The 14,219-nt window shown below is 43.5% G+C and overlaps 1 protein-coding gene and 1 pseudogene across 4 annotated transcripts; both read left to right on the top strand.

Annotated features, from left to right (window-relative positions):
- The window catches only part of LOC141499640 (vomeronasal type-2 receptor 26-like), an 841,716-nt pseudogene that overhangs the window by 115,914 nt on the left and 711,583 nt on the right, over positions 1-14,219 (top strand).
- On the top strand, positions 1,729-12,344 carry LOC141497135 (uncharacterized). 4 transcript variants are annotated; one of them, XM_074199773.1, is made up of 6 exons: positions 1,729-1,805; positions 2,262-2,337; positions 2,699-2,903; positions 5,071-5,197; positions 5,630-5,716; positions 6,388-12,344. In XM_074199773.1, exons 4-6 carry the CDS (start codon positions 5,077-5,079, stop codon positions 7,665-7,667), a joined length of 1,488 nt encoding a protein of 495 aa, XP_074055874.1. In that variant the 5' UTR covers positions 1,729-1,805; positions 2,262-2,337; positions 2,699-2,903; positions 5,071-5,076; the 3' UTR covers positions 7,668-12,344. The 4 variants fall into 4 exon arrangements, with proteins under 4 accessions (XP_074055874.1, XP_074055873.1, XP_074055875.1 ...); XM_074199772.1 differs by lacking the exon at positions 2,699-2,903; XM_074199774.1 differs by lacking the exons at positions 2,262-2,337; positions 2,699-2,903 and having other exon boundaries at positions 1,735-1,805.

Raw genomic sequence — 14,219 nt, 5'->3', positions numbered from 1 at the left:
CAAGCTCATGTTCATTGTTTCCATGATATTACCCATCCATTTCATCTTTATTATCCTCATTTTCTTTTAGTCTCAATTTTTCCCAACATCAGTCTTTTCCATTGAGCTGTCCAAGGTACACTCAGTAGTCTTCTCCAGCAACACAATTCAAAAACTTTGATTCTGAGGCCATCAGCTTTTCTTACAGTCTGACCCTCAGAGCCATCCAGTGCTACTGGAAAAACCAGAGCTGACAAGGGGTTGCCTCTACTTTTTAATATGCTGTCCAGATTTACCATAGGGAACAAATGTCTTTTAATTTTATGGCTACACTGATCATCTGCAATGATCTTTGTCCCTAAGATATAAAATCTGAAGCTCCTTCCATTTCTTTTCTCCGATTGCTAGGAAATGAAGGGATCGGTTGGCAAGATCTTAGTTTTGGTTTTGTTTTGATTTTTAGGTTAAGCTTTAAGCTAGTTGTTATACTTAATTCTTTTATCCTCATCAAGAAGCACCATAATTCTTCATTTTCTTTTCTCCTGGCAACCCTAATTCCAACTTTAGATTCATCCAGTCTGGAATTTTGCATCATATATTCGGCATATATGGATAAGGTGAGAATACATAGTGTTGTGCACACCTTTTTCAGATCTTAAACCAATCAGTTGTTCTTTGTTGAGTTCTAAGACTGCTGCTCCCTGGCCTACATAGAGTTTCCTTAGAAGATATATGATCTGGCACTCAAAGCGTAATGTATATTTATTCATCCTAAGATCTCAGTTTTATACCAATACATCTCTCTAGGTTGATCCAAAATGAACACTTGTTTTATTTTGAAATCTCATATTTTATTTTGTCCTTAACGATATGTAAAAACAATTTTAACATTCATTTTTTCAAATTTTTGGTTCCAAATTCCATCCCTCCAGCCCCCATTGAAAAGACGAGCAGTTTGACAGAGGTTATACATTTGTGGTCATGCAAAATACACCTCCCTCTAAGTTTTGCTGTGAAAGAAAACACAGATAAAAAAAGTTTTAAAAAGCATCTTTGTTCTGCACTCGGACTCCGCTGGTTCTTTCTCTGGAGGCGGACAGTGCTCCAGAATTGGCCTGGGTCATTGTCTTGCTGAGAAAACTAAGTTATTGACCGTAAAGCATCCTACGGTATTCTTTTATTTTCGCAAGGCAGCGGGGTGCAGGGACTTGGCCGAGCTCACACAGACAAGCACATGCCTAAGTGTCTGAGGCCCGGTTCCCACTCCGGTCCTCCCGACCCGGGGCCCCGCGGGGGGCTCCTGCCCGGCCCGGCCCACAAGGAAAGGACGTGGCACGGCTGGCGCCGCAGGGGCCGACACCGCCCAGGGCCCGGGGCCGACGCCGCCCAGGACCCGGGGCCGACGCCGCCCAGGGCCCGGGGCAGACGGCGCACAGGACCCGGGGCCGACGCCGCCCAGGACCCGGGCCCGGGCCTCGGGCCTCTCGGGAGCCGCCCGGCACCTCGCAGCATCCGGCCGGGAGCCGAGGCCCTACGTGGGGAGGGGGCGGGGAAGAAGGCAGCGGCCGGGGGCAGGGCCAGGGCGGCGCCTCGGATTGGCTGAGCTCCCGCGTCACGGGGAGGGCGTGGCGAATCAAAAGCCGCTTCCTTCTCCTGGCGCTTGGAACCCGGCGTGAGCTCCGCCCCCTCCCCTGCTAGCCAATGGGCGCGCCTTCTCTGAGGGGACCGGAAGGAGCGTCTGCGCAGACACGGAAGTCTCCTTCGGCTTCTCGGCCCGGATCCCCGAGCCTCTTCCTAACTCTTGGTCTCGCGGTGGTCTCTGGCTGGTAAGCGGGGGGCTGGGGGACCCCCGAGACCCTGCCCCTCCCTGCCGAAGGCTCCTAGGGGGCGGCGGGGCTGCTCCTCCCCCGTCTCCCTCCAGCCCTTCCCACATGTGCCCCCTCTTCTCCCCTTGTGTTTTCTCCCCCATCCCGCTCCCCAAACCCCCAATCACGGCCTGGGCTTCCTGGGGCTCCCACTGCCGCGCCCCCTGCCCCAGGACCCTGTGGCCCCTCCTCCCTCCAGGGGCCCCGGCCCCCCGAGACTCGGCGCTGCCGGGGCCGGGCCTCTCCTGGACATCTCCAAGACCTCGAAGGCAGGGCGCATACAGCAGGCGCTGGATAAATGCACGACGAGTTGACCCAAGTCCTGGAAGGAGATGAGCTCCTCTTGGGGTCCCCGTGAGGCCTTGGAGCTGGGAGGGAGGCAGGACCCACCCTCTCATGCCCCTTCTTCCTTTCTAGAAACATGCAGACCAGATCTAGGAGCAGGAAGGAGCGAAAAATGGGCCCCAGGTTGTCCCCCCCAAAATGCCCCCAGGTAAGCAGCAAAGTGCCCCCCACCTGGGAGCCCAGGCAGGCCCTCCCTCCAGAGTTCTCTGGGGTCAGGCAGTCAAGGGGTCACCAAGTCCCAGTGCGTTGAGGCCTTTCTTTGGGCCAGACCCCACCCTTCTGAAGTAGGGGAGACAAGCATGATCAGATGCACCCCAGATCTCCAGGGAGCAGGTGGGAGGCAACCTGGGAGGGTCCCTGGTTTCCTTCTGGGCCTTCTAATCCCTCTTCTCTCAGGAGATTTCACTGATCCCCCTTACTGCCAATTCAGCCCCACCCCCCTTATCAAACTACCCCCATCCATGGACCCAGCCTTTCTCCATCTCACTTTTATATAACACTGTTTGTAGGTCGTCTCCCCTTAGACTCCATGAGCTCCTCGAGGGCATCACCTCAGAGCCTGTCACCAGACCTGGCATCCAGCATGTACTTCATAAATGATGGTTCACCTGACTTGACTCAGTACCTGGGGCAACCCTGAAAGGCGGCATCTCCTGGGAGACTTTACTCCTCCCCATAGTCACTGCTGACTCCCTCCCCAAATGTCCACACATAGTGAGTGGCCTGCTCTCAGGCCTTATCCTCTCTTCCCCAGCACAGCTTCATGACCTCCCCCTCTAGGTTCCCACGTTTTCCTGTCTGATCTCTCCTTCCTTCTTTGTCTCCTTGGCAGGCTCATCATCCATGTCATGCCTTCTGTCTCAGGGGCTGGTCCAAGATTCTGACCTGACCCCTCTCTCTCCAAGCTCTCTCATTATCCCATGCCATGGATTCCAATCCTGAATCTACAACTATGAAAATAGGATGTTTTAAACTGGATGTCCCATAGGAATCTTCAGCTCACCATATTCCAAGATAACATAGTATTTTTCCCAAACCCTCCCTGTTTCTGGACCTGGCTCTTCCCATAGAGGAGACCCCCATCCTCCAGGTCACCCAGACTGGCACCTCCATCATTCCCTATGAATGCTCCCTCTCTTGGACCACATATGAGATCAGGGACCCAGTCATCCCCTGCTAGAGCAGACCCTGATCACCTGCACCTGCACTCTTACCAGTACCTGCTCTTCAGTCTCTCCCCACTCCAGTACCTCCTGCACTCACCTACTAAAGTTAATATCTTTTTTAAAATTGAAACTATTTCATTTTACACGCACTAGCATTTTCTTGCTCTTAGGATAGAATTTTTCTGACTTCCCTTCTCCTGGTATGTTAAGTAGAACAAATGTTTTCCACTATGTTTGCTTATTTTTTCATTTGAAGTTCACATTAAGTTTCACCCCATCATTTTCCCCTCACTTCTTATGCTGGAAAGTTGTTTTGGGGGTCCTGAAATCTGATCCCAGCAAAAATACATTTATAGAGGCTTTTTTGGAATGCTGATTAAATAAAATTTTGAAGGTAGAGAAGTGATATTTAAGAAACATGACCAGCTAATTTAGCCTTATTTTGAGGAGGAATTGTCCCAATGATTATGTAAGGGCCAAGGTTCTGGATTCCTTTCAGGGACCATGCTGGACTTTCATGAATGAGAAAGGTACTATATGGTTTTTAAAAAACGCACCCTTAAGTGTAGAAGATAGGCCTTCCACGTGACCTTCTCTCTCACTTCAACTTTATTAACAGCCTTCCCCATTTGGGTTTCCTCCTTCACATTTCTCCCCACTAGTTAATTCTAGACAAGTTACTAAAGTGATTTCCCTGTTACAGTTCCAATTGCCACCCCACTGCTCCTCAGTAAACTCCAGTGTCTCCCTGTTTTTTTCTAGAATCAAAGATAAAATCCTCATTTCTTCCCTTTCCCTTGTCTTAGTTAAGCTCCTCCGGCTCCCTGTGGTCCAGCCAGACTGGCCTGTTTTCTCTTCCTCACATATGACCACCCCCTCCCCCATCTCTCTCTCTCTCTCTCTCTCTCTCTCTCTCTCTCTCTCTCTCTCTCTCTCTCTCTCTCTGCCTTTGCTTCCCCTCCCTTCCTGAAATGCTTTTCTACTCCCACTGGCATATTCTGTCAATATTTAGCTCAAGCCTGACCTCTTACAGAAGTCCACTCCTGCCCCCTCACCTACCAGTGTCTTGCCTGCTCCATTCAGAACTGGTTTTGCTTCTTCTTGCATCTCCATCATGTAACTCAGTGCCTGGCACTCAGCCCTTCACAAAGGTCTCTTGTTTGATTCTGCTGCCTTTGGGAGAAGACTTCCAAAGGGAACCAGAACTGTGGAGTAGGCGGCATCATGGTCTGCTGGGGAGAGCTTTGGACAGGAACTGGAGACAAGGGATGGGAGCCACAGATCTGATCATGATTGTGTGAACCTGAGCCATCCAGGAAACCTTCTTGGCCTCAGTTTCTTCATCTGTAAAGTAGGGATGAGGAATACTGGCCTTCCCAAAAAAATTGTGAGGAAAGTGTTGTCCAGACCTTGTTTGTCTGGAGACTGTGAGTGCCTTGAGGGCATGGGCTATTTTTGTCCTTCTTTGTATCCTCAGGGCTAACTTCAGATCCTGACAAAGGTAGACCCTCCCCAAATGCTCTGACTTGACAAGGATTGTTATTTTCTTACATGATTCAGAATCTGGTACAACCTTAGGCATTTAGTAAATACTCCTAAAGATTTGACTTTGAACACTTTAAAACTTGAAGATAGATAGAATATAGTAAGAATCAGCACTTATAATTCCTGCTTCTGGTGTAGTCACTGAATGATCGCAGTTTTATTTGTTTCAGGAATCAATGACATTCAAGGATGTGGCTGTGGATTTCACCTGGGAGGAGTGGGGCTACCTGGACCCTTCTCAAAAGGAGCTTTACTGGGAGGTGATGCTGGAGAACTACAGGAACCTGGTCTGCCTAAGTAAGGATGGCTCCTGTGGGGACTCAGGATCTGCTCCTGAAAGGTTATTTGCTTCCTTTTGCCCGGGGTTGGTTTAGTGTTAACATTGATGCTTTGACTTCAAAAAAAAAAAATGGCAAACATGTGCTAATCACAGGGAGGCCAAAATATAGGGTGCTTGTGCTCCCTGGACCCAGGTGAAGGACTTTTGTTTTGTCCAGCTTTTTTCCCCTCAGACCAGGGAAGCTTTCTAAAGTCCCAAGGCAGTTCTGAATTATTGCAAGTTCAAGATATCTTAGTACTGAAACCGAACACACTCCATATGTTTTCTCCATGGTCATCTACAGCCTCCAGACTCCCTGGACTTCCTTGCTGACCCCTAGGGAACTGTGTGACTCAGACTCTGAGGTATCCCTTTCTCTGCATCACTTTTCTTTTTCTCATGCCTTGCAGATTCCAATGTGGATGTGATCTCTCAGCTGAAGGCAGGGGAAGCAGATGGGATTCCTACAGGTAGTGTTCTAAGAGTCATATGGCCAGGTGAGCAAGTGAGTGTCAGGCTGTTGAATCTGTGTCACTCTATTGCTTAGGTGAGCACTTATCTGTGAGCACACACCCCCTGAAAATGGGCCCATCTGTGACATTTTGGGATCATGCATTCTCCTCCCAGACATGGATCTTACAGATGGTTTCTCCCCAACTCCTCTGACTTGTTTGCACCTTTTATACCAAATTCAGCTGGTATGGGTAGATCAGATTCTTTTGGTGCTTTCAAAATGAAGGAACACTGCTCTCCTGTGGGTGTATCCTTGAATTGTTTTTATCTTTTGGAAAGCAACCAGCGGTTAAATTCTACATATAATGTCCTTCTCTTAGATCTGTTGATTACACTCTGATGATTCTCCCAAGTGTGTGATAGTCAAATGAATAATTTTCCATGAAAGAAAAATACTCCAAATTATATTATTCTTATTGGTTTAGGGAAGCCAACAGTCTTTTGTGTTTCCATTGATTTTGCTTTGGATGTAATTGCATCAGTTTTGGCATTAGCCTGGTGATTGCAAAGAACTTTAATAAAACAGAAGAACTGATTTTAATTCAAGTGAAATCAAGATGGACATTACTTATATGGCCAGGATATTGGAGAAAGTGAGGCATAGGCAAAAAAAAAAAAAAAAAGGAAAAAGCATATTTACATTTTTTTCTTTCAGATTGGGACACCAGACCTCAGACTAAGGAGTCAACTCCAAAGTTGAGTATATCTGTGGAAGACTTACCCCAGCAAATACCCTCATGTGATGACCCATGCATTTCCAAGATGGGGAAAGCCTGGGAGTATTATGGCAGGTTAAAGAAAGAACAGAACAAAGAGGAGACAGATTCTAGGCAAGGTAAAGTAACCCAAACAGAACCTACCAATGAAGTCAGAGGCTCTGATTGCAGAAAGTTCAGCCAGACCTCTAGCCCAGAGCCAGTCCTTTTTCCACAACAGGGAGAATCTGTAGAATTGAATCTCCAAAAAGGTGATAAACCAAGAAGAAGCTTCACCATGAAGTCGAACCAAAGACAGTGTAATCAAGTCTCTTCACAGAAGGAATATCTTGAGGTTAACAAAAGCCAGGAAATCTTCAGTAATGGGATTCATAATGAAGAGAAATTTGATGAAACAACAAACAATGAATGGGATCTATATCAGCAAACTGATCCAGGAAAAAAGTATTATGAATCACCTAACTGTGAAAAGACATTCTGGCAGAAAGCAGATCTTTTTCCACAAACCAGTATTCAGAATGAAGACAAGTATTATAAATGTAGTGAATGTGGAAAGACTTTCCCACAGAAGATAAAACTTACACAACATTACAGAATTCATACTGGGGAGAAACCTTTCAAATGTAATGAATGTGGAAAGGCCTTCTGCCAAAAGGCCCATCTTATAAGACATTATAGGATACATACTGGAGAAGAACCTTTTAAATGCACTGATTGTGAGAAAGCCTTTCCCTGGAGCACAGCACTGGCTCTACATCAAAAAACTCATACTGAAAAGAAACCTCATCAATGCAATGAATGTGGGAAGACATTTGTATCACACAATAATCTTTCTTTGCACCAGAGAACTCATACAGGAATAAAACCTCATCAGTGCAATGTTTGTGGGAAGTCTTTCTCTCACAGGTTTATTCTCACTCATCACAGTATTATTCATAGTGGAGAAAAACCCTTTGAATGCAATGAATGTGGAAAGACATTCCCAACAAACTCTAAACTTTCTGCACACCAGAGAATTCATACAGGAATAAAACCTTATGAGTGCAGTGAATGTGGGAAGGCATTCTCTCAGAAGTCTGATCTTACTCGTCATGTTACTATTCATACTAAAGAGAAATCATATGAATGCACTGAATGTGGAAAATCCTTCACCAGTGGTGCAGGTTTTTCATCCCATAAGAGAATACATGCCAGACAGAAATCTTACAAATGTAATTAATGTAGGAAAGTATTCCTCCAGATCATAGCACTTTCTCAACATTCTCAAATTCATGATGGAAAGAAATTTCATTAATATAATCATTGAGGCAATACATTTGTCTGGAAGAGAGTTCGTTAAGTTCATTTAATATTGGAAAGGATCCAGGAAATGTAGTGCATGTGGAAAACCCTTCAATTTATGATGATGAATTATTTTTCCGCAGGAGAGGGGTCATTGACTAGAAATGCAGAGGAGGCCTATGCTTTCACTAGGAACCAATGTTGCCTTATTTTTCTTATTCTGTTGTTACAAGGGAACTCTATTGGGGAGGAGAGAGAAAGTGGTGAGTGGAAAATGTGTCCAAAGAGTAAAAAGACTATCAATAAAATAAATACTGTAATCCTTCAGCCAGGACACATAACTTTCTGATTATCATGCTTTCAACATGAAAGTTAGATAGAGAGGAGACAATGATATACTTAGGTGCAATTAGAATAATTTAGTAATTACTTGAGTACTTAGGAATGGGTTAAGAGCATCTTGGAAAGTGGTCAGTACTGAAGTGCCTCTAGGAACTTGTGGTTAGGCTTGTTCCATGAACCATTTTTTTCAATCTTGAGATAATTTATGTAAAATTGTGAATTATTTTATATAGTATTTTTTTTGAATTATAAAGATTTTATTTTGAGTTTTACAATTTTCCCCTGATCTTACTTCCCTCCCCCATCCCCCACAGAAGTCAATTTGCCAATCTTTACATTGTTTCTATGGTATACATTGATCCAAATTGAGTGTGATGAGAGAGAAATCGTATCCTTAAGGGAGAAACAAAAAGTATACGAGATAACAAGATCAGACAATAAGATATCTGTCTTTTTTTCCCCTAAATTAAAGATGACAGTCCTTGGTCTTTGTTCAAACTCCACAGTTTTTTCTCTGGATACAGACAGTATTCTCTATTGCAGACAGCCCCAAATTGTTGCCCTGATGGAATGAGCAAGTCCATCAGGGTTGATCATCACCCTCATGTTGCTGTTAGGGTGTACAATGTTTTTCTGGTTCTACTCATCTCGCTCAGCATCAGTTCACGCAAATCCCTCCAGGCTTCCCTGAAATCCCATCCCTCCTGGTTTCTGATAGAACAGTAGTGTTCCATGAAATGCATATACCAGTTTGCTAAGCCATTCCCCAGTTGAAAGACATTTACTTGATTTCCAATTCTTTGCCACCACAAACAAGGTTGCTATGAATATTTTTGTACCAAGTGATGTTTTACCCTTTTTCATCATCTCTTCAGGGTATAGACCCAGTAGTGGTATTGCTGGGTCAAACAGTATGCACATTTTTGTTGCCCTTGGGCATAGTTCTAAATTGCTCTCCAGAAAGGTTGGATGAGTTTACAGCTCCACCAACAGTGTACTAGTGTCCCAGATTTCCCACAACCCTTCCAACAATGATCATTATCCTTTCTGGTCATTTATATAGTATTTTCCCCCAATTACATGTAAAGACAATTTTAAACATTTATTTTGAGTTCCAAATTTTTTCCCTCCCTTCACCCTCCCCCCCCCAGGACAGTAAGGAATTTGATGTGGATTATATGTGTGCAGTCAATGTAAAGCATGTTTTCATTTTAAGTCATGTGAAAGAAACAGACCAAAAGAAAAAAATAAGGCTAAAAAAGTATGTTTTGATCTATATTCAAACTCTATTACTTCTTTCTTGGAATATGGTTAAGTGTTTTTCTGAGTCCTTTAGAATTGTCCAATCATTGTATTCCTGAAAAGAGCGAAGTCATTCATAGGTGATCTTGCTACTGTGTACTGTATTCTGGTTCTACTCACTTCACTCTGTATTGGTGCATGTTAAGTCTTATCTGTTGTTCTGAAATTTGCCTGCTTATCATTTCTTATTTTACAAATATTTTTGTATCAATAGGTCCTTTTCCTTTTTTTTTTAAATCTCTAGTACAAACCTAGTATTGGGATTGCTGGATGAAAGGGTAATAATTTGATTACCTTTTGAGCATACTTTCAACTTGTTCTCCAGAATGGTTGGATCACTTCACAACTCCACCAGCTGTGCTTTAGTGTCCCAGTTTGCCCACATACCCTCCAACATGTATCATTTTCCTTTTCTGTCATATTAACCGATTTGCTAAGTGTTAAATGGTACTTCCACTCCTAGATTTTTCATACAACAGGTCTTCTTATTAAAGGTATCTTTCACCAAGCTGCTGACTCAGTTTTTATGATTTTCCTGCATCCCTCTCATTTCTCTTCCAAAGTTTTCCTCTGTCTCCCTTACTTGACTTTGAAAATCCTTTGGGAGCTCTTCCATAACCTGCATCAAATTCATAATTTTCTTGGAGGCTTTAGATGTAGTTTTGCCTTCATCATCTTCAGAGTGTTTTTTGATCTTCTGTATTGCCATGGTAACTATAGTCAGATTTTTGATTCTGTTGTTTGCTCATTCCCTCTGCCTATGACTTGATTTTAACTGTTCAGGTGCAGCTCAGCTTCCAGGCTGGAAGATGCATTGTCCCAAGCTTTTGAGGGTTTTTGCAACTGTTTTTGGAGATTCTTCTAGGGCCCAGCAAGTTTTCAATTCTTCCAAGGTCTTAATTCCTTGTCTGTGTTCTGGTCTTTGAGTGACCCAAAGTATTCCCTTATGCTCTGGAACTGTGAGGAGAGTCTCTGCTCTGCTTCAGCCAAAAACTCTGTTGTGGAGGTGTTCCTCCTAGGATTGAGGCCCCAGATTGCAATCCAGATAGAGTATGAGCAAAGCAACAAAGTTCTGCCTCAGTGATCACAAAGAGACTCTTGTAATCTTCCAATCCCTACTGTCCATGGGCTAAGAGCTCCAAAAGCAACTGCTGACCCTCTGGGCTTGGGTCTGTGCAGCTCACCCAGGTACCACAGTTTTCCTGCATATATTCCAAGTTGTCCTTGGCAATCCCTGGCCTGAGAGAGCTACTGACCCAGTTGCCAAACTGGCTGTTCCTGGATGACAGCTAGTTCAATCATACAAGGCTTGTGCTGCTCTCTGCTCCTCACCCTAGTGTAGCAGACCCTTCTCGCAGATTTTCCAAGTTGTCTTGGATTGGAAGATTATTTCACTTGGTCTTTTTGCAGCTTCTGCCACTCTAGAATTTGGTTAGACTCATTAAAGATATTTGGAATGGTTTGGGGGAGAGCTCAGGCAAGTCCCTGACTTTATTCTGCCATCTTGGTACCTCCTCCCCCCATCCTCTCTTATAGCATCATCATATTCCATCCCAATCTTATACCACAATTTATCCATCCATTCTACAATTGATGGGCATTCCCTTAATTTCTAATTCTTTGCCACTACTAAAAGAGGTGCTTCTCAATATTTTTGCACATATAGGTCCTTTTCCTTTTTTCTTTTGATCTCTTTGGGTTAGAAACCTAGTAGTATTCCTGGATAAAATAGTATGCATGGTTTTATATCACTTTGGACCTGTTTTCAAATTGTTCCCTGGAATACTTAGACTAGGTCAGAGCCCCTGAGCTGAGTCTTGAAGGAAACAAGATTGCAAGCCACAAAGGCAAGGAGAGATGACTTTCCAGGAATGAGCAGCAGTTAGGACAAGACACAAACTCCATAGGTAAGAGATGGACCTATAATGTGTAGAGAGGACTAATGTGGAATAGGGTTGGAAAAGTACGATGGGGCTATCTAAGGGAGAATATTAAAGGTTCTTTTTATTGATTCCCAGAAAATTGAGAAAAGTTTGAAGCTGAGAGTCATGGACATTAAAGTCTTTAACAGTGTCAAGTGGTTCAACAACAGAAGATGATTTTTATCTGTGTAAAGGAAATGGCAGTGCCTCTCCTTTAATGTCCCTAAAGAAGGAGTGTCCAACTTCATCTCCCCTGCTTTTTTCCCAAAATGATGGCTGAGGGCACTAGACTGGAGGCTTTTCAATTCCAAATGCTTTTGGGTTTAGACTCTGAACTGGCACCAGATGCTGTGGGGAGTTGGTGATTAAGATAGTGGAAGTTGTAGTGTCTTCCATCTCTCCCTTAGGCTTACTTGTTCTGTCTGGCAGTTGGTTTACCATTCATTGGAACAGTGCCTATGTACTTGTTGGTGGCAGTTTGCTGGTGATGAGGAGGAAAGTGCACCAGTTCCTCTCTTCCATGATTTTTCCTCTCATAGTGACACAGCTAGTGGAAACAGTACTATTCCCAAGGCACTTAAGTTCAGGATGATGGTAGTGATCTTATTTACTTAATACATGTCTTCTCCTGTCTCTATCTCAAGCTACTGTGATGTTTAAAAAGGTTCAAAAGATGGATGATTTAGTCATTTTTTATTAATGAGACTATCAGAATATTAAAAAAGATAGTCATTTGTCCATCTCTCTTAGACCAAAGACCTCTAATAGTGTTTATAATCCCTTTGAAGAGTAAGAGTTCCTGCTGGATGACAGTCAACTTGGATTGGGCCATCATTCACGAAATTATTTTAACTCAAGACCTTCAAAAGGAATGCAACATATTTGCTAACTCTGGTCTAGACTTTTATTTTCAGGAAGGAACCCTAAGATACAATGTAGATAGACACTTCAAAAACCAAATCTCACCAATGAAAAGCTAAATCCTTTAGAAAAGTGATATTGTTACCTTTTACCAAATATGTCAAATCTTGATTTTAGGAAAAATTAAGGGAGGGGAGGTTAGGATTGGTTACCCCCCACTTTGGAGGTGGGGGCCTGGAGGTGGAGGAGTATAAGACAAAACTTTTTTTTTTCTAAAATGAGTATTTGACTTTAGTAAAAAAAAATCTTTTAAAAGTCTGGGGAAGGGGAGGAAGGGAAATAATTTTATTCCATTTGCTAAAAGATCTACAAAGGATGGTTTCAAGCTATGTACCAAATTCACTCATTCCAATATGATTTCACCAATTAAAGTATTCTTTTTTTTTACTTTTTTTAAATTTATTTTTTTATTCTCAATTTGTACAAATTTTTTTTTACATTAATAAAATATTCTTGTTTACAAGTAAACAAAATACCCCTCCCCGCCATGAATATAGATAGACTTGCTTGGGTGAAAAAAGTAAAGGGGAGAGAAAAAAAATTAAAATTAAAAAAAATAATAGTAATAATTGTAGGCATGGTCAGGTGGCGCAATGGATGAAGCATCAGCCCTGGAGCCACGAGCACCCAAGTCCATATCCAGCCTCGTAAACCCAACAATCACCCAGCCATGTGACATGCAAGCCACCTGATCCCCACTGCTCTACAAAAACCAAAAAGAAGAAAAAAAAAGACCCAAAATTAAAATAAAATAGTAATAATAGTAGGGGTGGCTGGGTGGCAGACAGAACATTGGCCCTTGAGCCAGGAGCACCTGGGTCCAAATCCGGCCCCAGACACCCAAAGATCCCCCTGCTATGTGGCCCCAGGCAGGCCACCCAGCCCCACTTGCCCTGCACCCTCCCCCAAATAATAATAACAAAAAATGTGCTTCACTCTTTGTTCCAACACCAACAACTCTGTCACGGGTGGATCACGTTCTTTATGATAAGTCCATCACAAAAGTTACTTCCATATTTTTCCAATGTTGCCATTGCTGATCGCAACTCCTTTCTTATTTCTCCACTACCATGTACTATATTTTCTCTCTCCTTCCACTCTGACTCTGCTGTAGGGTTGCTGAGTGGCGCAGCAGACAGATCCCTGGTCCTGGGGCCAAGAAGTCCTGAGCCCCCTTACCTCCCCTTAGGCCCAGAATTCACCTGGCCCCATGGTCCTGGGCAGGCCTTCCAATCCCAGCCCCTTGCAAGAAGTAAAAAAGAAAATGTGTTATATCTGAGCACTCTCCCCCCATGGTCCATCCTCTCCTCCTTTATTCACATCCCCACCCCTTCCCCCTGCTCCCCCCTCCTTCTTACTCCAGATGTCTATACCCCATTGAGTATATATGCTGTTTCCTCTCCTAGCCATCTCTGATGAGAGCAAAGGTTCCCTCATTCCCCCTTGCCTCCCCCCTTCCATATCATTGCAATAGCTCATTGTAATAAAAAAAATCTTATTATGTGAAATATCTTGGACTATTCCCCCTCTCCTTTTTTCTTTCTCCCATTCCATTTCCCTTTTTTTCCTATTGACTCCATTTTTACACCATATTTTATCTTCGAATTCAGCTTTCTCCTGTGCTTCAACTATAAAAGCTCTCTCTAATTGTTCTATTAACTGAGAAGGTTCATATGAGTATTATCAGTGTCATTTTTCTATGCAGGAATACATGCAGTTCATCCTCATTAAGTCCCTCATATTTTCCCCGTCTCCAATCTCCATGCTTCACCTGAGTCCTGTATCTGAAGATCAAACCTTCTGTTCAGCTCTGGCCATTCCAAAAGAAACATTTGAAATTCCCCTGGTTCATTGAAAGTCCATCTTTTTCCCTGGAAGAGGACATTCAGCCTTGCTGGGTAGTTCATTCTTGGTTGCATTCTAAGCTCTTTTGCCTTCTGGTATATTGTATTCCAAGCCCTACAAGCTTCCAATGTAGTTGCTGCTAAGTCCTGTGTGATCCT

This window comes from Macrotis lagotis, chromosome X, assembly GCF_037893015.1.
Source record: "Macrotis lagotis isolate mMagLag1 chromosome X, bilby.v1.9.chrom.fasta, whole genome shotgun sequence".
NCBI classification, from domain to species: domain Eukaryota; kingdom Metazoa; phylum Chordata; class Mammalia; order Peramelemorphia; family Peramelidae; genus Macrotis; species Macrotis lagotis.
The sequence above is the reverse complement of the archived record's forward strand: the minus strand, read 5'-3'. Positions and strand labels throughout refer to the sequence as shown.